This window comes from Archocentrus centrarchus, chromosome 17, assembly GCF_007364275.1.
Source record: "Archocentrus centrarchus isolate MPI-CPG fArcCen1 chromosome 17, fArcCen1, whole genome shotgun sequence".
NCBI classification, from domain to species: domain Eukaryota; kingdom Metazoa; phylum Chordata; class Actinopteri; order Cichliformes; family Cichlidae; genus Archocentrus; species Archocentrus centrarchus.
The window spans coordinates 27,269,040-27,295,315 of NC_044362.1; the positions used below are offsets into that span (position 1 = coordinate 27,269,040).

The 26,276-nt window shown below is 40.5% G+C and overlaps 2 protein-coding genes and 1 non-coding gene across 3 annotated transcripts; 2 read left to right on the forward strand and 1 right to left on the reverse strand.

Moving 5' to 3' along the window:
• Window positions 1–4,763: 4,763 nt before the first annotated feature.
• On the reverse strand, window positions 4,764–11,602 carry myadmb (myeloid associated differentiation marker b). The gene is made up of 2 exons (XM_030752536.1): window positions 11,458–11,602; window positions 4,764–7,382 (listed from the first exon to the last, which is right to left on the reverse strand). Exon 2 carries the CDS (start codon window positions 7,283–7,285, stop codon window positions 6,404–6,406), a length of 882 nt encoding a protein of 293 aa, XP_030608396.1. The 5' UTR covers window positions 7,286–7,382; window positions 11,458–11,602; the 3' UTR covers window positions 4,764–6,403.
• A 3,593-nt stretch (window positions 11,603–15,195) lies between these two features.
• pex19 (peroxisomal biogenesis factor 19) lies at window positions 15,196–20,100 on the forward strand. The gene is made up of 8 exons (XM_030752761.1): window positions 15,196–15,327; window positions 17,624–17,712; window positions 18,386–18,548; window positions 18,639–18,724; window positions 18,811–18,981; window positions 19,076–19,246; window positions 19,363–19,407; window positions 19,783–20,100. Exons 1-8 carry the CDS (start codon window positions 15,264–15,266, stop codon window positions 19,867–19,869), a joined length of 876 nt encoding a protein of 291 aa, XP_030608621.1. The 5' UTR covers window positions 15,196–15,263; the 3' UTR covers window positions 19,870–20,100.
• Window positions 20,101–25,802: 5,702 nt separating this feature from the next.
• On the forward strand, window positions 25,803–25,874 carry trnaq-uug (transfer RNA glutamine (anticodon UUG)). The gene has a single exon. It is a non-coding gene; the product is annotated as a tRNA-Gln (tRNA).
• Window positions 25,875–26,276: the final 402 nt, after the last annotated feature.

The following is a 26,276-nucleotide window of genomic DNA, read 5'->3' on the forward strand; positions in this document are numbered from 1 at the left end:
TTTTGAGTAAACATTTCATTATTTTGTACTGGCACAAGTAACAACTATGCAACCTCAAATTAAATACTGCCATTACTCATACTCACATGCAATCTCTATTCATCACTCTTGTCTTGTACAAAACTTACAGTGAATGATTACCCGCTTTTAAAAGGCACTGGACTAAATTTAGACTGAAGCATATGTTTCAAATTGCAGCTCAGTGGAAAACACATCTGTTTCCAGAATCATTGAGTAATCTGTAATAATAGATATCACTGTTGCCAGTTTTAATACAAGTTATATCTTCAGTTGAACATTTTTTAGTTAAGTCGAGGTTAACAATATCAATCTGTTGCTTTGAAGCTGAAATTAATTGGCCTTAACCCCAGCTCCTAATGGTCCCATGAAGAGTGGCTCCAGGAGAGTCCAGGTACAACATCCAAGGTCTCAGTTTGGGGGGCAAAATCTTAGGAAATATCTTAAATCTTGAGCATTTGGGTCATGTTTTTAGCACGCTAATGTGCTATTTTACTAATTCTGATGCTGATGATAACCTTCGGGATTGGCGACTGCACTGTATTGCGACGGACGGTGCAGACAAATCACATTAGACCACTGAAGAAAGCACATTTTACAGACTGAGACAGCCTTATCTTACCCAAGCTTTATTATGGTGGAAAATTAAAGGAGCAGACGTCCAAAAAGGATTTACCTATTCAGCTGCAGAGGGGATTTAAAAGGAATGCTCCGTTTTCAGAATAAAAGATAATTCAACAAATAGATTTAAAGAGAACCAATTATGCTCATTTTCAGCTCCACATTTTTACTTTTGGACTCTACTAGTGTAGCTTTGAATGAGTCAGTGTTTAAATATTCTTTATTTGTCTTACACTGGGCCTTGGTGGAGCCCCCCCTCCATTGTTCACTGACAGGTCATCGACTCTCTGATAACACATTTTAACTCCCTTTCCTCTCCCCTTATGCCAGTTTCCTTCTGAGTGGCTGTTCTTTGTAAAAAGAAGTCTGACCTATAAGTATGAGACTACAGTCCCTTTGCTTGGCATGGGACGAAGGTACCAAAGTGAGCAAAGAGCATTTCTAAAGCTCTGCGATAGCCATATTCATTTGTTATTCTGCCCAAAACAGCTTCTTGACTGACGTCATGTAACCTTTGATAAAACCCCAACATGTTGCTTCACAGATCCCGTGATCAGCTGATCTTTCTGTGTGGTGAAGTGGCGAAGTTCCCCTTTAAAACACAGAGATAACATGAGACTGTCCAGTAAGCAGCTAAATTCAGCACAGTAAAGGGTCAGTGTAAGGTCAGAGGACACAAATGTGTTGAAAGCAAATGAGCATATTGGGAAACATACCAGCAAAATTACTTCATTTGTTACACACACACACACACACACACACACACACACACACACACACACACACACACACACACACACACACACACACACACACACACACACACACACACACACACAGAGCACAGCTGTTAGCCATTAAAAAGCAGAAAGAAATCCAGCCAGGAAGCTGTGTACAAGCAGTTTCAGGAAGATGAGGATGTATGTACCTCAGCACTGCTGCACATTTAAGGCACTCAGCACATCTGTGCATCTCTGTTAATTAGCCACATGTTCTCAGTTAGGTATTGTGTTGTCATTCAAGTGCTTGTTGTTCCACATTTAACTCTTGGCTGTGTGTAAAACAAAACGTCTGCTCCACCAGTGGAAACATGATGCAGAGTAGGAAACAGAGTTCTTTCTGTGGCCTCTTTCATTTGAGATTGTATCAGGCTATTGTAGTGCTGCTGACTTAGTCTTTGTTCTCCCTATGGGTCAGAGTGGGATGGCCAAGAATTAATTTAGTTACTTAAAGAGCATAAAAAGGCTGATCCCCACAGGACTTCTTTTCTTATACAACAGCTTATAGGAGACATAGTAAAAAAACAAAACCAAGACACACACACACAAAGCAAGGCAGTTAAGAAACTTGCACTTCATCATATTCTCTGCAGCATATGCATTATGTTTTATAATCACAGTAAGAGGTAAGTTGTATAATATTGTTTTTTTGTAACCCAGAGTGTGCACAAATGGACCATGAAACATGTAAATAATGTTTTCAGGCATACTGATAATAAAACTTGATTAAAATTTTGTTAAAGGTAATGTTAAAAGTAAGACTTTTAGAAGTAAGATTTGCTTTTATCTGTTGATTCAAAATTTTTAAGAACTTAAAGATTTTCCCCAAGTAACTATTGCAGAAGTGTTTTACAGACTAAATAGTTCAATTGTTCTGTTGTCTTTTATTTAAAAAAAAAATAAAAAGTTTGTCCTATGGCAATGCTGGCTTTAAGTTACTACATCATGCTCCCTGTAGGACCAGGACTGGTGTCCGGTCGAGTCATGATTAGACTGCTAAACATCTTAACCTCTCTTTATTTCCATAAGCTCAGAGTAATTAGTAAAGGGTCCTCTGTGTTAAACTCTGTGCAGATGAAATATCCAAGTGATGTAACACTGACCAAAACAACGCTTTCATGATCGTGAGTTTCATCCTAATTGAAATCCCACTGTACAGATTTCTGGAATAAAGTGAATACAAAAAGTCAGGGTGTTAAAGTTGTTAATTTTGGCTTGCATAATTTCGCCACTGACTACTTTTCTGATATATATGCTGTAAGCCAAACTTCAAGAATTGACCAGGTGGATAAAGCTGAGTCATGGTGTTCCTGCATTGTGGCTGAGCCATATTAACTCCTAATTTGCTAGCGGCTATGATGCCACATTTCCATACTACAATATACAACCTTTCCTTCAGAAAAATAATCAACATGGAGTGTCGTGTCACAACTGGGTGTCGCTGCCATCTTGTTTCCTGTCTGTAGATTTACAGGCAATTTAAATGTTCACTGTTTCCACTCTGCCCTCCTAGTAGCCCCCAGTAGTTAAACATTTAAAGTTGGTGAGAATGACAGTTGTCCCCGATTCACACCCTGTGGTCCTCACAAAGCAGGAGGGAATCTCTCAGGGAACAGAGGAGGTGGGGAGGGCACAAGTGAACAGTGTGGTGAGAGATGTCGTAAACAGGAAGTATAAATAGTGAGCATTGAGCTGATGCTGATTTATAGTCAGTTTACTTTCAGGTCAAACATTTTCTCTTTTAGTGAATTCATTTATATAATTTGTGAACATGCATGCAGCACAATTAAAGTTCACAGTTTAACAGGAAAACAGGTGTCAAAACAATCAATAGGAAGATGTGATTTTTGCATCTATTTCAGTGGACAAACCCCAACTTGATGAACAAAAATCCTTTTTAGCAGTCCAGCCTAACCCCTTTTTGAACCCCCCTTTTGCCTTAAAAACTGCTTTGATTTATCACAACATCACAGCTTCATTAAGAACATTCCTCATAAATTTTGGTCACATGATTGCATCACACAGTTGATGTATCTCATAAAGGGTCATAAAGGGATGGGGATAATCACTAACAATACTCATGTAGGCTGTGGTGCTTAAAGAATGCTCAGTTGGTTCTAAGGGGCTTGTCGATACAAGGCAGGATGGATTCATTCTTTTATGTTAACTTATGACCCTACCAACCCAGTGTTGCAGCAGACATCGAAATTCACCAGACCAGGCAACATTTTTTGAGTCTTTTGCAATTTTTTTTTTTTTAGCATTCCCAGATGCTCTTCTGCATACCTCCATTGTAATGAGTGGTTATTTGAGTTACTGTTGCTGTCCTGTCCTTTTGAAGCAGTCTGGCCATTCTCCTCTGACTTCTGAAATCAACCAGGCATTTTCACCCAGAGAACTGCTGCTCACTGGATAGTTTCTCTTTTTGGACCATTTCCTGTAAACACTGGAGATGTCTATTTGGGGAAAATCCCAGTTTCAGAAACATTCAGACCAGCCTGTCTGACACCAACAACCATCAAAGGTCAAAGTCACTTAAATCACCTTGCTTCCCTGTTTTGATGCTCAGTTTGAATTTCAGCAGGGAGTCTTGACCATGTCTGTTTGCCTTGAAGTGCTGAATTATTGCCATGTGATTGGCATTAGGCAGTTGAGCGATAAAGTGGATGTATAAATAAAATAAGATTAGAATTTTACTTACCTACAGAACTGGACAACTTCTCTCTATAAAGCTGTTTTGCTTGTCAGAAATTTAATAAAATTGCTTCAAAAAGCTCCAGTATCACTTATATTAAATAGTCAACAGGTCCAGCTTCGTGATTTCAATTAAGTTGATACCTAACAGACTGTCAGGCCACACCCATAATCATGCATAGCTTTAATCCTTGATCAAATTCAAATTTAGCATCACTGTGAATTAGAAAATTAGTTAGAAAGACCAATTTTTTGTGCCAGTATTTATTTCAGCTGCAAAGGTTGAGGTATAAACATTGGAGTTGGGTGTAGGACTCACTTCTGGAGCCAGCCTCAAGTGGCCACTGAAGGAACTGCAGTTCTGGGCCCTTGTTTCAAGCCTTGAATGTTTCCGTTTGGACGGATACATGTCTCGTAAATGTATGTATTTATCTACTTATTTTGACAGTTAATCTGTTACGTGCTCGGGAAGACACACACTTAAATCTTGCAGCTTCTAATAGCCGTTGACATATTTCAGTCTGGACTAAGCAGAGGGCTCAGTGACATTGTGATGTGACAGAACTACATCACCAGCATGGCCTTAAAGTGGCTCTTATGGGACCTTTAACCAACCAAAGCACAAAATAATAAAACACACTAACACATACACACTTACACCATGTGGCTTTATTGAAACAATGGATTACATTTTCCTGCTACACTGATGTGGTTTGCACACTTGGAACAGCAAAAAATAAAAAATGTTAACAACTACAACCCTAAGAACATCTTGAGGGAGTGGAGCCTCTATCTTGATCTCTTTGAGTATTTTTACAGCAGTACTAAACTAAAATACCCAATCAACAATCAATGTATATGAACTTAGCAGTGAGAAACTGGCATTAGTAGATTCTTTGATATTTGGAAACACCAGAAATAAAAGCACAACATGTAAATATTAATAGGTGCACTTTAACTACATTTTTTTCCTTGTTTCTTTAAATGCTTATATGTTCTTACAATTGATTGTAGCTTGCAGATACATGTATACCATAACAAGAGCAAAAGCTAGTCTAGCATTCATCTTAACGTCACATAAGTATTTCAGCACTTCTTCAAGTCTTTGGATCTTTGGGGCTTCTTGAGGTTAAATTTAAATGACTGATTAATGATACAACCCTGTCAGCTGCCAGGTGTACTGCTGGGAATACAATTCCTTGAATGAAGTTGTCAACAAAAAGTTATAAAAGTCAGTCACATGGCACTGAAATCTTTTCTGTAACAGTTAACTTAATCTTGATTCTATAATAGGCATAATTTTCTAGATTTTGTCAATTGATATTAAAAAAAATTAAGAATTACTCACTGATTGTCTTTTTATCCATACACTTTTGACACTATGTCAAAAATATCTAACAAAAACCTCATTCTCTTGAGTTTTCTTCTGTTGTTATATTTACATACACATAGCCTTTTTTGAGTCTTATTTTGGAAAATCTGTTGATAGCTTACTCCTTCCCAGATAAGAAGCATCCCTCAATACAGGAAATAATGTATTAAATTGGAAAGTGCTTTGCCATTAAACACTTTGGGTAATATCAGGATGTTCCCGCAATCATCTCCAGGCCTTATCTTACCAACAAGATAAGAGTCTATTCAGGTCACTGGAAGCAATATTTGCCATTTACATGCCCCAACACATGAACAGAAAGCCATATTGTTGTATGTGTAGACACAGCCACTGACCTCAGCCTCTAACTCTTCTCCTCTTCCTCTCTCTCTTTGTCTCTAAGAAATTTAGTCATGCAGTATACTTCACACAAAATTCAATTTGGCAGGTTTGCAGAGGCATTTTATTTTTTTAGGTTTGGGGCCAAAAAGAGCACAAGATTTGACCAGCTGAATATGTCAGTCTCTCTCTATGAAAAGCTCCGTTCATGCTTCTTTTTTTTTTTATATGTTTCCTGGTTTAACCATTGTATAGTTACCTTGGGCCATAGGATCTGCTTTTCTCCTACTGTCTGCTTATAGCAAAAATCAAATCATATCATTTTTCAGGGCAAATTTCTAACAACAAATTGAGTCACACAAGATTTGTATCATTTGTGTTATAACTCTACCGTCTGCTCTCTAGCCTCCCAACATGGCTTCTCCATCTGGCGTGGATATCATTAAATAGACCAGAGTGGTAGACTGAGTATGCTACCATTTGCTCGCAGCAGTATGTGTGACAGCAGTTCTACAGCCTTTGATGAAGTGACCAAATTCAATTTTATTTGGAGCATACTGCTGGCCTGACTTCCTGTTTCTCAAGCATTGACAAACACCAGGCGGGTGGAGTAGATCAGGTCAGCCAGGTAAAGGATGAAGTTGACAGCAGTGAGTACAGCCACTGCCATGATCTTGTCCCATGTACACAGCCCTACATCTGTGCTGCAGTTGTGTGGCCTGTTTTTATTCCCACCATGCTTGGGGTCAAAGTTGAAGATAGGCCAGATGATGGTCGCTGACAGGTACAGGACCACAGCCAGCATGGCGTAGGCTGACAGGAAACGGGCGAACGGGAAAGGGAGGCAGCCGGTACACTCGCCCACACAGAGCAGGATGATCGCCGCTGACAGGATGAAGCAGATGCAGTAGACGGACATGCAGTACTTCAGCGCATCGTGACGGTCGTACAACACGGGATCACTCACAAAAACAAAGATGATGCAGGCAACAAAGGTCTCACAGACTTTCAGCAGTCCGGGAGCGGTGGCCATGTATCCAGCCACCTCGCCCGGGCGCGCCTTGCTGATGCTCACCTCACTCATGTAAGCAATAGTAGCCAAGCAGGAGAAGACGGTTGCCACAATTCTGTAGTCACGGATCGTACTGGGGCCTGTGGAACCCTTGAGGAAGTAGAGAGGGAAGATGATGGAGGCGGACAAGCAGAGTAGGGCAGCGTAACAGGCGAAGGTGATAGGGAAGTTCTTCCAGGAAACGGGGGCTCTGGTCTGCAGGCCGAACAGCTCCACCAGAATCACGAGCAAACTGCCGGCAAAGCTGAAGGCCCAGCAGAAGATGCACCAGTCTCCGGTGCCGTGGAAGAGTCTGGCACCATGCACAGCAACAGAGAAGGCCACACAGGAGAAAGCCAGGGCTGCCAGCCGTGTCCATAGCAGAGGGCTAGAGTGGAGGGTTATAGCCATGATGAGAGGTGAACTGGGTGAAGAGAGAAGCAGAAAAGGTTCCTCTTGTTTGTGGGAGTCTTCAGATATTTATCATCAGCCACTCAGGTAGACAAAACTGAAACAAGATGAAGAAAATGATTAGTAAGCAGTATCTTGGAGTCTTATGCAATTTGTTATGACTCCAGATGAAAAACAAGATATAACCATGTGAGGCCAGCAGCTTGTGCCTAAACAGGGCTTGGTCCTCCTACATACCAATTTCTGAGACAACAATGCCGCTGTTGTATTTTCATGAATGGTTGAAAAAACTCAAATCCTGAAAACACAATTTGAAACCACAAATAATGACTTCACTGTGGTCAAATGCGTCACAGCTCATTTACATCTGGTCAAATCAGCTGGTGAACATCGCCATCGTCTCTGTTAGTTTCTGTCTCGTACAAACTCCAGACTTGTTCTCCTAACGGCATTCCTGCACCGAGCGCAGCCTCATTCTCTCAGACATTCCTCCATGCTCTCGTCCTCGGTGATGGGTGTGGTGCTGCAGACTCCACCAACCCCATAACGCGTCTGTCATCGTGCTCTAAACGCAGCCTATTTGTTCCACACCCAGAGTCCCAAGTACAGTGCAATGTGGAATTGAAACTATGAAGACAGTTTAAGGAAACCTGAAGTGCTTGCCCTCTCCTTTTTTGGGTAAATGAAGCAGAACTAGAAAAACTCTAAAATGCTCTAATATGTTTTATTAAAATTTTATGTTTGATTGTTCATTTATTCAGGAATATTTAATGTTGTTTAAAATCATTTTATCAGCAATTGAAACGTTTACAGCAATTTTTTTCAGTGCTAGAAGTTTAAAGTTTAGTCCAACAAGCTGTCCTTAATTCCCATGTCAACTACGTCTCCAGTTGGCTACAGAGCTGCTTTCAGTCAAGTAGCATCCACCCTGGCTCAGACCTGAAGTTAATATTTTAAGGTGCTTCTAAATGACAAGAAAAAACCTGTACGATCCCTAATTTCAAAATCAGTAATGCATTCATCTAGTTGTTATTGGATCATTTTGTTGCTTTTACTTGGCGGTAATTTTTAAAACATGGTGCTTTAATGTGAGACTGTATATATTTTGCTTAAAATCAACTACTCTGGCCATGGGCAAAAACCTCGGGGTAATGGAGAATGATTACAAGTTACAGAGCAATAAACTTTGATATCGATGCCAAAATAAACTAGTGGTCATGCTGGACCAGAACAGGGTGTCAATGCAAAACTCACAAGTCTGTTGAGTTGAGCAAGCCTGTTTTAAATTGACAACGAATAATGATGAGGAGAATTAATGCACTATTACTTTATTACATGTAGTTTAACTTTTTTTTAAAGCACCAGTATGAATCTGAGTTATTATTCAGTATTACATGTTTCTTAGTGTAGCAATCTGTATGAGCCCTGTCTATGCAGACTGCCATGTTCCACCACTGTGCTGCTACAGTTGCCCAGAAGGGGCAAACTGAACACTTGCTCTGAAAAAGTCCTTTATCTTTTTTATGTTATGGTACAGTATGTTATAGTAAGTTATGGTTCCATTTAGCATTTAGCCACAGTGTCCTGTGTTTTTCAGTCAGATGTGCACTTCATTTGATCAGAATGCCAAACTTGATGCTTCAACACAGAAGACTATAAATCAGTGGTGGGGGGTCAGCATATTTATTAGTAATCCCTATGAGTGAAAAGCTCACAGCTTCAAACAGCTCTAAATGCTCTGAATGCTCAGTTTTAGACACCTTTTCTACTCTTGCATGATCGTGAAGAGGTAATGCTCCTAATGTAGTCGTCTCAGGCACAGAAACCCCACCCAGTTGGTCTTTCTACTGTTTGGGTCTGTTTGGCTTAAAGGTGAACTAAAATGGCTTGTTTCAGACAGTGGATGAACAAAGGCACAGTGTAAGTTAAATAAGTAATAATCCTGTTCATTTTGCAAAGAGTGGCTACGTGGCGGAGCTCAAACATGTGGGGTTATGTGCTGTGGCAACCCTGTGAAACAGCCAAAAGTAACTTTACTCTTAATTTTCCAAAGCTACTCTAGCAAAGCTGGCGATCAGCATCAGAGGTCCACTTTCAAATGCCTCACAGAGCTCAATGTAACATCTTCACTCCAAAAGTATTCAACTTAGAATGATATAAAACACAGTATAGCTGATTATTTTTTGTCTTATATCTTCAGTTTTTTGTACATGCTTGCTGGACTGACCACTGCCAACGAGGATGTTAAGCTGCACTCATCCTTCGTGCTGCACTCCTTATTCCCAGCTTACACAGAGAGACAGTTATAAACATGGAGAAAAGGCCTGTTTACTTTACTCCCATTAAACACCAATGAAACAGTCATGGTTGGAGAGGCGAAAAGCTAAACTGGTGGTGCGGTATGAAGGCACAGAAGAGGACAAAAAAAACAGAGAAATGGAAAAAGAGAACTGATACAGGATGACTCAGTTCAACCCAGGAGGGAGGGGAAGGGAACACGGGGGAAGCCCTGTGCCTTGGCCACAGAAGGACACATACTTTAAACACAGTGATGGAGTGGAATAGCAAAAGGTTGAGTCACCACCAGGCCCCTTTCTTTCACCACTCCTTCTTTTTCAGCCAACCTCCTCCCTTATTTCTTATAAAAGTTTTCCAACTTACTCATGGGTTCCAGATGTGCTTCAGTCTGACTGCTGCTGAACAACTGGTAACTTTGTCATCTTTGCCAAGGTCTCTTTTCCTCCTCACAGTCTCATTTGGTAGCTGGCTACTCCCTCTCTTTTCCATCAGTTGTCTTCTTTCTCCCTACCCGTTCAATAGTTCCTCCCCAGCTTGAGAGTCAGGGTACCAATTATGCTTCATGTAAACCACTCAAAATAAACGAATATGGAGGGTCGTAATGGAAAAATCAATCCGGCTACTCCTACTGCCATTGCTTTGCTACTTACGGATTCAAGTCAAGAAAGAAAGGAGAGGAAAATGCTCACGTAGAGGAAAAAAAAAGAAAAAGTGAAATGTGGGAAAAGAGTCTTATCAAAGCACAGCATGGAAATCATAAATGAGGGGAGGTGTGTGTGTGTGTGTGGGGGGGGGGGGGGGGGGGGGGGGGGCTTCCTTAACAGCAAGAGATGCTGAAAATAGATATCAGGATGTGACAGTACTATGCTCCTCAGCACAGTCACTTTCCACATACAAACACACGTACGCACATAATGTCAAGATGTTCAGGAAACAAGACCACTCAGCAGAGAGGTCATGTAGGCTGTTTGTTTCATTGTCATGACACAACATCACTTACTCAATTTCACCCATAATCCAGTTACAGGGGATGCATGGGTCGAAGCACAAGATGAACTCTGCTGGCAAACCGTTCCAGTGTGTGCAAGTTAGAGCTTAATGCCAGTTCATTAAAAACTGAACAGTGTATTTTGAAAGGGTGAGGCTTGATAAGCATTTGTTCACCTTTTCTTAACCTTTTTTGAAGCTTGAAAAATCCCAAACAGTCAGCGTCTTCTAAATAGAGTGGTCTGAAACCAACGTGAGGTATAAAATCTGATGTTTTTTTGTTTCTGTGAGGCTGATCCACCACAACCACTAGACAAAAAGGCAACTTTAGCCACATTTAGCCACAAGGAAAAAAATAATAATATCAGAACTAAAAGAGAGCGTAACTCCACATTAAGTATAGCAAGACAGCTCTGTTTTAGTCTCATGCAGTTTCATTCATTGACAATGAAGGTGGGAGTGCCTCCGGCCACACCCTGCTCAAACCACAGAAATACACCACGCTGCAGCCTTCTAAACACGCGCTGTCTCAAAAACAAATAACATTTTGTTTAGAAAAAAAAAATAAAACTACCAAATCAACTTTGTTAAAACATCTGGATACGTAAAGTTACTCTAAACTACTAAAAATGCATAGTAAAATATAAAACTTTTCTTTTATTCTAAAATATGTTACAGCTCATTTAAAAGCTGCAGATTTTCAAAATAAAAGCGTAGGAAAAGGGAACTGTTGATAGTAATCCATTTTTCTCATTAAACACGGAGGTAGGCATCATGCAACAAGTTCGGTGAGTTTTTCCACTTAGAGAAGCTGTGCACTTTCTCACAGCGTCTAACCTGATCACAAAATCACCGCATTACGTCAGTGTAATCTGGAGGTTTCTTACCTTTCGGTTACCTCGTTGCTGCTTTTCTCTCCTCCTGGGCGCATCCAAGTGGGAAGAGAGTCGCAGATTGCAGCTCCTCAGCCCCCTGGCTGGATCCTCTAGCAGCTCAGAGGAGCAGCTCCCCGCCCAGAAAACCAAATTAGGCGTCAAATGTCTGCACCGTTATTCACGTCCTTCTGAACTTCTCCTCCTCCTCTTCGTCCTCGCCGTTACCCACAGTGCTGCTCCGTGACACACAGCAGCAGAAGGTCGCCCTGCTTTCTAATTACATTTAATAATTAGCTCAGTGCATTTTACTGGCCCGGAGCAAAATGAAAAGGAGGGTTTAATTTTGTAACGAATAAAAGTGAAAGTGTTTGTGAAAATGAGAAGAAATTAGTGTTAGATTATGTCTGAATGTTGAAAAGTGCTATTTATACTGTAAATAGTCCGGCCTGTTAAGGTTCAACACACAGGCACATCATGTACATTGTATATAGTGTTATTATTAGTAGTATTAAGGTTAATCTTGTTTGTTGATTTTATATATATTTATATTCTTTTCTTAATAGTGTGAATTATTATATTTTTACTTATATTTATAATAACTGCGGCTGCTGTTACACCCAAATTTCCCCCTCTGTGGGACAATAAAGGCTGTTTCTTCTTCTTCTTCTTAAAAAAAAGAGAAAGTCATAAGCGTATTTACCCACATGCCACAGTAACATAATGTTGGTTGTTTGTTGCACCTGGTACAGGTCAGGTTCAGGAAATCACAGGCCAGCCAAGCAGCTGGCTGTGACTCCCCTCCCAAGAAGAGTGCAGAAATCTTTATACTACCACTACAAACACTACCAGTTCAAAACAGATGGAGAGAGCCGTGGTTTAGACTTGGCCACTTGGCCAGTGGCTGGTTCATCATGGCACAAGCTTCTTCCAATCAGCAATAAAAGCTCTGTAAAAGACAACACCTTCCTGCCCTCACATGTCCCTAATCATGGCATGGCAGTTTTATTCTACCTATAGCAACAGGTTGCGGTGACCTAACGTTCCTTTAATGAACTGATAACATGCCTATACACACCCTCCTTAGACACAGACCTACATGTTTTTGGAAAACCTTCAAGGATAAGATGAACATATTTTTCTCTGAGACTGGGAAGGCCATAAATAAGATAAACATATCTCCCAAAGGCTGTGAAGTTAGTCTGGCGACAACTGGTCCACTATCTGTCTGCTCTCTATCTGATGTATTTGTTTAATTATCTATTATGAATTAATTTCCTGCAGTTTAAGCATTTGTCAGTTTATTCATTGAGTAAAGAACAAAACCCAACAGAGGCAAGAATTATATTGAATGATTGTACTGTTGATCCTAGAATGTCATTGGATGAAAGCATGAATAGGACGGGTGGTGGAACATAACATAGTCTACATTTACTCAAGAAGAATTGTACTTTATTTAAGTATTTCTACATTATGTTTGCTTTCTCTATTCGACTTATATTTTGACTCTTGTAGGCTGCTGTGTGCTACTGTTTATTTAAAAGCTTATAAAACGCTGTAGGCCATGTTATTAATTCTAATCTAATAACACAGCCTATGCAATTCTGCATAATGGTTATGGTCCTAAAACCTTTGTACTATATACTGTACTGTATATATTTAAGCAGACTCATGACTTTTATATAAGAGTGTATGTATTTGTTTCACTGCTTGGAAAAACAGTCATTCAATACAAAATAATCTTAAAACTCATGTAATGCTATTCGTATTAGGGCTGCACATGAGCCTGAAAATCAAATATTATGATTTCTCCCACAATGTACCATTATAAATCTTGGTAACGCCCCTGCTTCTGTCCAGTCATCACAGTTACTGCTATTTCCGATATTTGATCAGGAAAGGCGGTGTGTTCGTTTTAGAAACCCCCCCACATGAAGTGTGATCATATAAAAACGACAGTCAACGCTGGCTCCTCCATCAGCGTTACCATCGATACGGGCCAGATGTGCTAAATATTTGTGCGCTTCTCTCTGAATCATTGCGGTAACAGGATATTTACAAGCTGTTGCTTGGCAACGACACTCATAGCCCCTAGCAACCACATTTGTAGAGAGTTTAAAATTGATGCGTTTCCTGTAAAAAAAAAAAAAAAAAAAAAAAAAAAAAAAAAGAAAGAAAAGAAAACCCTGCTATCACATGCACGTTGATTTCACTTTAAATCGTTCACATTTGAACAGTTAAGCTTTATGGTGATGTGTGTGTTTGTGTTTGTGTGTGTGTGTGTGTTGGGGGGGGGGGGGGGGGGGGGGGGGGGGGGCACTATAATGTCTTCTAATGACTGATGAGCGCTGCCACCTCCAGCTCTGCGCTTCTGTTCTTTTGTCAGCGCTACCATCTCCAAGCCATACATCATAACTGGTCTCACTACCATCTTGTAAATCTTCCCTTGCACCAATCACTCTTGCTGTTATCCGTTAACTCGCGTGACCGTTTAACTCGCGTGACATAGGCGCAACATAGCGTCACGTCACTACGCTCCCCCCGCCCCCCTCTGAACGGCTCTGAGTGTTTGGGAGTCTGGAGACAGCGGCAGGCTTGTTGATGACGTCTTGTTGTCAGTTTACTTTCATATATAGAAATAAATTGTAATAACATAATTATTTTATCGATATTTATTTTTGTTTATTAGATTTTGTTTTTGTTGGCCAAGCAAACAGAGTTTCAAAGTGAATAGGCATATTTTAATATCAAACTTTGCACTTGTGTGTGCTACTAAATTATTTTTGTGCTACTGAAATATTTAGCTTGCTAGTACCAGTAAGCGTAAAGCAGATGAACTGATAAAGTAAGCGTACAGCCCTGGAATGACATGGTCATTATGCTTCATAAAAGACTCAAGCTTTTTTGTTTTGTGGTTTGCCCACGTCTTACAATTATAAAACTTATACCTATGTAAATTATATGTGTAATAATATAGGTGTACACAACACTATTTTTCCAAGAAACATTTGAAAACGAAGAAAATAAAAGATCAAATAGCATTTTTTTTATGCTTTGCTCAGAGTATTTACAGATCTGTCAGGTTTCCAATATGTGTCCCCCCTAATAGTAAACTCATTCCTACGCCCTTGCCTACCACATACCTTACCACTGTCTCATTACCCTGCACCACCCTCACATGCCACTCCTGGCTTCACTGTATAGTGATGCTTTCTCTAGATCCAGTCCACCTCCTTCTGACCTTCTCTATCAGCACTCCCCAAGCACGCATCTGTAGTTTTTTAATGTTTGAGAGTGTTAAACTCAATAAATATATAGGGCAGTATGGTTTGTTATCTGTGAATTTATATTTACAGACACAGAATTTGGCCATTATAATAATAAGACTGATAAATGTAGTAGTCCTTATTTATCATACAAGCTGGGAAAACACTGTCACAACAAAATCTGTAGAACCTATTTAACTTAAATAAAATAGAATAGCTAAAAAAATAAAAACATTATTAAATAGTAATAATAATAATAAAGACAAAACAGCCCAGGTGAAAATTATACAAAATGAGGAGCGTAATTAAATAGAAAACAGAAAAAATATACATAAAATAAAATCACAAATATAACACAATAGGAATCATCTAAAAACGTGTGTGTTTTGTGCGCATGTTTTCCAGAAGACAAAACAACACGTCACGTTATTTTTCAGTGACGCCACGAGGCGGCGCTATATTTAAAATTAGACTTGGAGGAGTGACGTAGAGGTTTTCACGACATTTTTACAGCAGAGGCGGCAGTTTCCTTTCTGTGTTGGAGAAGGCACTGTCATGGCGTCAGGAGCAGGAGAATCGTCCGGTGGGCACGATGCAGAACTGGATGAATTATTGGACAGTAAGTGTTGGCAGTAATATTTTTGCAGTGTGTGTATTTGTAAACACGGCAGCAGGGTTTAGCGCGGAGTTTCGTTTTGCCGCTATGCCCTCGTTTTATTTGTTTGTTTTTGCTTCCACCTTGTCGGGGCTTAGCTTAACGCCAGATGCTCCAGCCTGGGTCCCAAAGATCAGCAAAAGTAGTTTTAAAGAAAAACAAAGTCATCTGTCAGCTACCGTTATCCGGATTTAGTTTGTGCCCGTTATCGAGTATCTGCACACTGTCTGATCAACACAGTGTAAATTAACTGGCGATCTTTAAAAATATGTGTTTCGTTCAAGGATAGTTTCAAAGACAGTAGCGCAATTTTTTAAATATCAAATATAGCTAATCAACAATCAGGGTTCCTTTAACAATAAAACACTACAGGTCAGGTGACTAGGGTAAATGTTAATAATTAATGTGCAATCACTGGCCACTTCATTAGTTACACCTGGCTAGTACTCGGTTGGACCCCCTTTTTTCTTCAGACCTGCTTTAATTCTTCGTTGCATAAATTCAACAAGGTGCTGAAAACTTTCCTCAGAGATTTTGGTCCATGTTGACATGATAGCATCACACAGTTGCTGCAGATTTGTCAGCTGCACGTCCATGATGGGAATCTTCCATTACACCAACTCCCAAAGGTGGTCTATTAGACTGAGAGCTGGTGACTGTGGGGGCCATTTGAGTGCAGTGAATTCATTGTTATGTTCAAGAATCAGTTTGAGGTTATTTGAGCTTTGTGACATGGCGTTATCCTGCTGGAAGCAGCACGGGTACACGGTAGCCATAAAGGGATGGACATGGTCAGCAACAATACTCATGCAGGCTGTGGCGTTTAAACAATGCTCACTTACCACTAAGGTGCTCAAAGTATGACAAAAAACATCCCCCACACATTTCACTACAAGCAGGCTGAACCATTACTAAGAGACAGGATGGATCCATGTTATTGTTATTAACATCAAATTAAAATTATGACCCCACCATTCACACATTGCAGCAGAAATCAAGTCTCATAGACCAGGCAAACTTTTTCTAATCATCTAATGTTCAATTTTATTGAACAGCCTCAGTTTCCTGTTCTTAGCCGACGAGAGTGGCACCCATTGTGGTCTTCTGCTGCTGCAGTCCATCTGCTCCAAGATTTGACGTGGTTTGTGTGGTCAGAGATGCTCTTCTGCATCCCTTGGTTGTAATGAGTGGTTATTTGAGTTACTGTTGCTTTCCTCTCAGCTGTTGCTTTCCAGAAGCAGTCTGGCCATTCTCTGACCACTGAAATCAACATGACATTTTCACCCAGAGAACTGCTGCTCACTGGAGATTTTCTTTTCTGGACCGTTCTCTGGAAACTGTGGAGATGGTTGTGTGGGAAAATCCCAGTAGATCAGCAGTTTCTGAAATACTTGCCAACAACCGTACCGCATTTCAAAGTTATTTAAATCACCTTTCTTCCTCATTCTGATGCTCATTTTAAACTTTAGCAGGTTGTCTTGACCATGTCTATTTGCCTAAATGCATTGAGCTGCTGCCATTAGATATAATATTTGCATTAAGCACTTGAATAGATGTACCTAATTCAGTGGCCAGTGAGTGTATATACCAATCTGAAACTTGACCTTTTCATTACTTGCATTAAGACAGTTAATTTTTGCATTACAAGTCTTACAGGGCGACCAAAATTAAGGGCCTCACAGGAAATCGGAACATTTGATCAGAAATAAAATTAGTGTAGGAAATTTGTGTAGTAAGCATTAGGTACGATTTTCAGGTTCATCTGCAGACCTGTGCCCTAACACAGATGGGATTCCTCGTAGCACTGCACGAGACTTTAAATTTTGCTTTGTGTTAAATAACTTTTTCAAAGTGGTGAAACAAGTAGTTTGTATGTTTGCCAAAGTGAACTGTGGGGGGAACCATCATGAAAATGTTCATAACAGCAACTCTTAATTAGACAGTCACCCTCACAGAACTAAACATTTTTAAGAAACTAACAAAGCCAAAGTGGCTCAGAGCTCAAAGCGAGCCACAAGCCTTCCCAGAAGAGTTAAAGCTGTTATAGCTGCAAAGGGTGGGCTGACATCATATTAAACCCTATGGATTAGGAGTGGGATGTCACTGCTGCTGTTTTAACTTTAAACATGAAAGTAAAATGACCTGCAATAGCGTTTAGGAGACTGAGATAAGTGGATAATCACTTGTGGATGATGAGGATGAATAACTCCATTAAAAATGTTGCAAATAGATTGTTTCTAAGGTCATCCCTTTCTTTCAGGTGCATTGGATGACTTTGACAAGACATCCGTCCCTCCACCTCCCGAACCTGCAGCCGCTTCGTCCTCAGCCAGCAGTGGTGCACAGAAGGTCTGGATCAGTTTTTTTTTTCTCCTGTCTGTTCGCTCTTACTGCTTTGTGCTTGTGAAATTCTTTGGCAAAGTGCCCACACTTAAGTTGTTTTAATGTGAGGCCATTTTCACCCCAAGATCAAGATATTCGAGAAAACTTTAATGAACTGTTCCTTAGAGTAATATACCGATTCCCAATCCCGGGCTGGTACAACTTTTAAATAAAAATTTGGCTAATAGTGGATGCCAATTTTTTTTCTGTTTTTACAGTTTTTCCCCTTTCTATTAGAGAGAGAATATTTTGAAGTTTTGTTTTGCTTGCGTGTTCTCCCCATGTCTGCATGGGTTTCTTCCGGGTACTCCAGTTTCCTCCCACAGTCCAAAGACATGCAGTTATTGGGGTTAGGTTAATTGGTCTTTCTAAATTGCCCATAGATATGAATGGTGGTCTGTCTCTCTCTTTGTTGGCCCTGCTACCTGTACAGGATGTACCCTGCCTCTCGCCCTATGTCAGCTGAGACAGGCTCCACCCTAAACAGGATAAGAGGATGGATGGAAAGTTGACTGTTATTTCAGTTTTGAGCTTTCAAATGTTTCTTCTTTCACTGTTAAACTAGCTACAGTCTTACATTCTATTTCAAATTTGAAACAGTAGAGCTAGAGTTTTTTTGTTGTTTTTTTTCTGCCTGCAGCCACCTTTGCTTGAGGACTGTAAGCTTTTCGAGACCCTCTTTGAAGGAGATATGGCTGCCCAAGCTAAGGAGGAGTGGGAGAAGGCCATGACAGAGCTGGCTCAGGAGGAGCCAGAGCTTCTCCATCACTTTCAGAAGCTGTCAGAGGCTGCAGGAAAAGTTGGTAAGATATAGATCTTTATTGCCTGGGGTTTACTTCTGCCTATCTCAACTTGTTATTTTACACTGAATGCTATCTTTCTATTCTGGGCAGGTACTGACACTGCCTCCCAACAAGAATTCACTTCCTGTCTTAAAGAAACCCTTCAGGGGCTGGCCAAAAATGCAGACAACCTGAAGGTGGATGAAGCTTGAATTGAGCAAATTTGTTGAAGGCCTTGAAAATAAGGGCAATTTTACAGACTCTTTATTTTGTTTTCTTGCAGTCTTCAGGACTAGCTGGAGATGACCTTGTCAAAGCCCTAGAAGGCCTAGGTTTAGATGAGGGTGAAGGAGGTGGTGATGATGGAAACATCCTGCCCATCATGCAGTCCATTATGCAGAATCTTCTCTCTAAGGAGGTGCTTTATCCATCCCTCAAGGAGATCACTACCAAGGTGTGCCTTTGGTTTTATAGCAGTGATCGTACCCTTCGGTGTCCCTTTCAGTGTCCCTTTCAGTGTTTGAATTAACTGCACCTCATCCTTGCAGTATCCGGAGTGGCTGGACACCAACAAACCGAGTCTTAGTACAGAGGACTACCAGCGCTATGAGCAGCAGGCCAAAATCATGGGAGAGATCTGTAAGCTCTTTGAGAGGGAGGACGAGGGTGCAGCAGATAAAGAGAGCACATTTGAGAGCATCATGGACCTGATGCAAAAGGTGACGCTGTGCTCTTCTTTCACACGCAGCAGTTTAATATCCAGTTGTAACTGTTACATTAAGTCATGGTAATTTGTTTTTTTTTTTTTTTTTTTTTTTTTTTTTTAAACCAACAGCTGCAAGACTTAGGCCAACCACCTAAAGAGCTAGCAGGTGATGCGGTAAGTGAAAACAGTATTGTGTGTTTGACCTTACTGTCTAATTAAGATTTCAGGGAAGATAATGTCCCATAATTTGATCGGGGTCACATTTAACTTGTAATGAAAATTTAATTTTCGTAAAGTGTGTGGGGAACACATCGCCTCACTAAACTGCATTTCTCGTCATGACCCAGCTTTATTAGTTTGTCTTCATTTGATTCCTTCTTGCTCTCTTTGTTGGACTCATTGTTTTACTGTTTGCAGGTTCTGTAGGCTTGCAGTTTTGCTCCTTTCACAACAGAACTACTGTTGTCACTTTATTTGAACAGAAATGAGCCCAAATAATTACAGAGTTGTTATAAACTGTGTTCTTCCTCTTTTTGTCCTCCTCTCCAGCCTCCTGGCTTTAACTTTGACATGGACTCCCTCAATCTCACCGGAGGCCTCGGGGCCGGGTCAGCCGAGCAGTGCTCCATCATGTGATGGGGGTTCTGGCAGTGTTCATCTGAAGCACTTGAGCCGAAGGATTGCTCTGTGTGTGTGTCAGCAACAGGAAGGGGAGTGACAGAGTGAGAATCAAAAGTCAGTCGGGAGTGTGACTAAACCGTCAACACTGTTCTCCCCCATAAAGAGGAAGGTGTGTGAAAATGGAAGGAATCACAGACACAGCAAACACACACTCCTCTCTCTAAAAAAATTAAAAAAAAAAAAAAATCACTGAAGTCACAACTGAGAACATTTGGACATCTTTGCATTAGCATTTGCCACAGCTCCTTCACAGTTTAATTTTAGCAGAGTTTCCATAAGAAGAAAATCCCACTGCCCTTCTCAATGTTGTTTTTACGTACTGTTTAACGTCATGGTAATTTCCATCGAGCAACTTCACAGGTATAAATGGTGCCTTTTCAAAGTGACTTTAAGTTCTTTTAGGTTTGATTGTAAAGTGAAATTTCTGCTATTATTCAGCCATACAATTCAGATTTAAAATTGTGTAAATTTGTAATAACATCCCAGGTTAACACCAAGTAATTGTTTTCTGGCATTTTACTAAAAAGCTAAAAGCTGCAGGATTTAATTTAGAAAGTTTAATCATTAACATGCTAGAAAACTGAAAAAAATTGTGTATATTTGTTACTTATCCAAGAAGATTAAAATGTCTAAAGAGGAGCGAGCGCCTCACAAGAGGTTCCCTGCACCTCTTATAAGTAAGCCAGCTAATTTAATAAGTCCCATTTGCAATTCCCCATTTCCAAATATTGATTTGAAGTGATTGAGATGATGATTCCTGGATGCCTTTGCTGTGGTTGAAGTGATCATTATAGTGTAGAGTTACTGTGCAAAGTGCTTCCCCTGTGATTCCCAGTGTTTTTAATGTGCCGAGTGCTGTTTTCCTTTGATGTGGGGTCCCTGCTGGGAAACAAAAACGAGTGATAATCACCTGAGAGCATAAAAATAACCCCAATAAGAATGCATCATGTTCTTTCCAGAGAAGGTGACAGAGTCAGTGTAGTAAACATCACATTGTGTTACACGAGAGAGGGGTGCCTAGTTCATGTGGATGCGCTTTTGGGTAAGACATCAACAACCTGATGTTGGCACTTTCTGGCGGTGGTTGTCGGGTTTGCGTAGTAGACAAAAGTTGACTACTGTAACTATAGAGAGAGAGGTCTAGAAATCACATGGCCACCAGCCCATCAATAACGGCATAATAAAGGGGTTCTGTGAAAGGAACCGGTCAGCCATGCACTGAGAAGAGATACAATTTACATCAGCTGAGGGGAGGCTGCTGCAGAGGTTTATAGAGACCAGCGGTTTCATCCTGGTGTAGGATGTGATTCAACTCTCAGGGCCGATGCAAATGTTTCCCATAGCGCCGTTAAAAAAAGGAAGAAGAATCCAACCTGTTATTTGACACTATTCTTTTGTAGATATTTGAAATAAAATTAATGATATACTATGTTATGATATTCCTGCTGTGTTATTTGTCATCATTTCCTTTACATTACATATAAAAAGTGATATCTATTGTGTCACATACAATCCACAACATTCAGAAGCAAATTTTCCTGTAATTTTACTGCACTACAATTAGTTTACTTTTGATCATTATGATATAAAATATACTGCATTACAGGAGATTAAACTCTCCAGTATTTAAAGTACAGGAAAACAAAATAATGTTCTTGTAAATTGCCCAAACATGAACCCGATGCAGATACATTATAATTGTGCACTGGAATAATGTTCATATTTTACCAATATGTTAATTTGATAGGTGTTGTAAAGATTTTAATCATATCGTAAAAATTTAAGTAACAGAGTGACTCTACCCATTTTGTCACAGAAGTGTGTTGAGGTCAGATGGTCCAGAGCAGCCTAAAAAGACTGTTTAGTGTTTTCAGAGTTGAGGTTGTGTAGGAAAGTATTACGTGTAATTGGGAATAAGCAGACTGTTTAAATAAGTAACTACAATCAGCCCTGATTACATTTGAGAGGATATATGAAGTTAAAACACATGGATCATCTGATTACATTTTGATTGTTCGAATATGCGTGTTTTTGTCCTGTCTCTCTCCCCTCAGCCCCAACAAGTCGCGGCAGATGGCTGCCCCTCCCTGAGCCTGGTTCTGCTGGAGGTTTCTTCCTGTTAAAAGGGAGTTTTTCCTTCCCACTGTCGCCAAGTGCTGCTCATAGGGGGGTTGTTTTAACTGTTGCGTTTTCTCTGTACTTACTGTATAAAGCACCTTGAGGCGATTGTTGTGATTTGGTGCTAAATAACATTTAATTGAATATCCCAATGTGAAATTTATAAGTCCTTTTTTTCATGATACCCATCTCTAGTAAGTCATAAAACACATAGACTATATTGTCATAAGTATTCACTCAACCACCCAAATCATTGAATTCAGGTGTTCCAATCACTTCCGTGGCCACAGGTGTATAACACCAAGCACCTAGGCATGCAGACTGCTTCTACATACTTAAGTGAAAGAATGGGTTGCTCTCAGGAACTCCATGAATCCCAGTGAGGTTCTGTGATAGGATGATACCTGGCAGAGCAGCTGCATCCAAGCCTTACATCACCAAGCGCAATGTAAAGTGTAGATGCAGTGGTGTAAAGCAGACTGTCACTGGATTCTAGAGCAGTGGAGACGTGTTCTCTGGAGTACGGCTGGGCGATATGGACCAAAGGTAATATCTCGATATTTTTTAGCTGAATGGCGATATACGATATATATCTCGATATTTTTTCTTCCCAAAAGGTATAAAGAAAAAAGCATTTCTGAGTCAAAGCTCAGAAAAGATACAGGCATATGCGCTGACCAGTGACGTGCAGTCAGGGGAGGCAGGTGAGGCACGGCCTCACCTGTCATCGTGGAAATATAAAATTAAAAAATAAATTAAATGGTTATATTCATTCAGTGATTTGTATTTTAAAGTTCTTTTCCATTTAACTACACCATTTTTAGATTAGTTTTTTCAAAATCGCTGAATTTTCGCATTTGCCGGTCAAATACTAAGAGACGAACGGTGAGGCACCAGCCCGGCGAGCCGCACCACGGATTGCGCAATCCGTGGTGCGGCTCAGTATAGTCATTGCCAATGACTACTAACTGTGCTGGCATGCTATGCAGTGAGACCGGATTACTTTCCCTTTGCATGTGGCTATTAAAATGTTCTAACACTTTTACTATATGAACTAAATTTCCATATTTTAGCTGGTGTATATAATGCACAGTTTTTTTTTGTTTTTTTCATTAACAACTGTATGTGTGTGTAATGCATTCTTGTGTTGAGCGATCATGAAACTGCTGCGAAGAGACACTAGGTGAGGCACGCAGTTCTCGTGCCTCGTGGTAGGGGGCGCTGGTGATCCCAGGGACTCTACGACTCCTCGGTGGCAAGCTACCATAAACAGTTAGCAAGGCCAGTTAGTTTTTCCTGTTGCTTGGCCTTATGTTCAACATGGAAGATTACATAAGTCAACTGAAAGAATTTTCTAAACTGGACTTTCAATCGAAGCAGAAGATAATAATTAAAGGAAGACCAACACCGGAGCTAAAAGGTTTGCTTCAGACTATGTTAATGTTAAACAAAACAACTGTTGCCAATCAAATGGTGAATAAGCTATATGTTTGTAAATCTGATGTGATGACGTCAGTGCCTCACCAGTCACGACCCTCACCGCACGTCACTGGCGCTGACGTATCACAGCAACACCCCACCCGCTCAATGCGGCATCTGCAAGCACACAAAAAAGACCCACTTCTGCTATTAAGGTCACGTGACTTAATGGTACAAACCAATTTCTGCTATCTAGTGGTATGGCCAGGGATTCTTGGGGGTCCAGGCAATGCCAAAGCGTAAAAAAGGATGCAGTACGAAGGCTGCATGTATACAAAATACGGCGACAGTGGAGGATTTCAGGTTTCCAAAACTCTCCAAAAGCCACTGACGTTGCCGGGAAAAGTCGCCTAAAAAAAAATAATTTGCCAACGGGGTCTGAAAAGCCACTAAATCTAGGGACAAAGTTGCTAAGTTGGCAACACTGCCATGCTGTCGTTTCCTGCATGATTTACAGGTGAAGCGGTGAGGGAGAGAGGCGGGGCAGTGTGAAGTTATGCAAAGACAAACAAGTATGTTTGTAACGCGACTATATCGATATAAACGATATTGTCTCATCTTATATCAGGTATGAAAATATACCGATATTTCTTAAAAACTCAATATATCACCCAGCCCTACTCTGGAGTGACAAATCACGCTTCTCCATCTGTAAATCTAATGGGTTTGGTCGTTGCCAGGAGAACGGTACTTCTCCTGCACTGTGCCAAGTGTAAATTTTGGTGGAGGGATTATGGTGTGATAGTTTTTTCAGGAGTTGGGCTTGGCCCCTTAGTTCTCCCAACTTTGTGGGAACAGTTTGGAGATGACTCCTTCCTGTTCCAACATGACTGCACACAAGTGCACAAAACTAGGTCCATGGGATGGGTCTGAGTCTGGGATGAGTGCGTTTGGTGAGGAAGAACTTGGCTGGCCTGCACATACATTCTGATACACTCATCATGGGAATGAATGTCGTGGTAATTTGGGGCTTTTGATGATTTCTTTGAACTGTTCTTTTTCCAGGGTGGAATGATTGTACAGCATACATCTTTCTTTGGTGCACAAGTTTGAATTCATTTTGGATTTTCTCTAATCCACACAGGGTCAAAAGTATACATCACTCACTTAAATCTTTTAATAAGTGGTGCTGACTGTTCTAACATCTTGTTTGTGATCGTGATTGATCACAACTGGTAGTTTCTCTTTGCCAACATAAAAAGGATTTGCTTGACAGCACTCAGCGGATTGACCAATATACAGAACATTAGGAAAGTCCAAGGAACAAACTGAAGATCTAAGAAAGAGAATTGCACATTTACATAAGCTGGGAAGGTCTCTTGGATCCATTTCTGAACCACTGCAGATTCCAAGATCATCAGTTCAAACTTTACATATTATTTGGATGTCACCACCTTGCCAAGGTCTGAAAGAAGACCCACAGTGTCACCTTCAAATGAAAGGGCATTGGTTAGGATGTTAAGGAAGGTAAGGCTTTTGAACCAGGCACTACCAAGTGTCAAGCACGGTGGTGGTACTGTAGCATCGTGCTTAGGGGCTGTTTTGCTGCCAGTGATACTGGTATAATGCATAAAATGGATGAAATAACAAAGGAGGAGGACTACCACCAAATTCTTCAACTTCACCTCAAACCAACAGTTAGATGGCTGAAACCGGGACACAATTGTGTGTTCCAACAGGATAATGATCCCAAATACACATCAAAACTGGTGTTGGAATGGATAAAGCAGGTTTACATTAAGCTTGTGGAACATCCTTTCCCAAACCCCAGCCTAAACCCTATTGAAAATTTGTGGACTTTGCTTAAAAGCCAGGTCTGTGCCAGGAAACCAAACAATTTAAATGAACTCCACCAATTCTGCCAGGAAAAATGGTCAAATATGCCAGAAGCTTTTTGATGGCTACCAAAAGCATCTGGTCATGGTGCAACTTGCTAATGGACATTAAACTATATATTAGTAGGGGTGTATGCATATATTTGAGCCTGTATGTAAACTTTTTATCCTGTATGGATTACAGAGAATCCCTCCATCCATTTTCTTCCGCTTATCCTTCAGGGTGGTGGTGGAGGCCTGGAGCCTAAACCAGCTGTCATAGGGCAAGTGGCAGCCTACAACCTGTACAGGTTGCCAGCCTGTTGCAGGGCTAACATAGAGAGACAGACAATCATTCACATGCACAGTCACACCTATGGGGAATTTCACCAAAACCAATTAATCTAGCCTCACTAACTTCATGTCTTTGGACTGTGGGAGGAAATTCAGAATACCCAGAGAACTTCCTTGCAAGTGGGTTCCATGGTGTAATGGTTAGCACTCTGGACTTTGAATCCAGCGATCTGAGTTCAAATCTCAGTGGAGCCTGAGTTTGCTTTCTTCATGGGTACATTAGCAATTACATTTCTCAGAATTCATTAGAGAAAACCCAAAAGAATTTCAGACTTGTGCACCTAGGTCTTCTCTGTCATTAAAGATAGATGCTGTAAATATTCCACATTGGAAAAACAGGAGTTCAAATAAATCATTAAAAGCCCCCCAAATGACTGTATGTAAACTTCTGACCATGACTGCATTTTGAGATGTTTGAAAAGAAAAAGACAGTGCAAAGTCTATTTTTCCTTTTGTTGTAGTATTTAAATTGCCTTTTTTTGGTAATCCAGTGGAAAAACATTACTTCACACTGAGGACACCACCACTTGCCACGTAGCATCCCTGCAGTGAGTGACCTAATCAAAATTTAACTTGCAATCGGTTTTAGAAATAAGG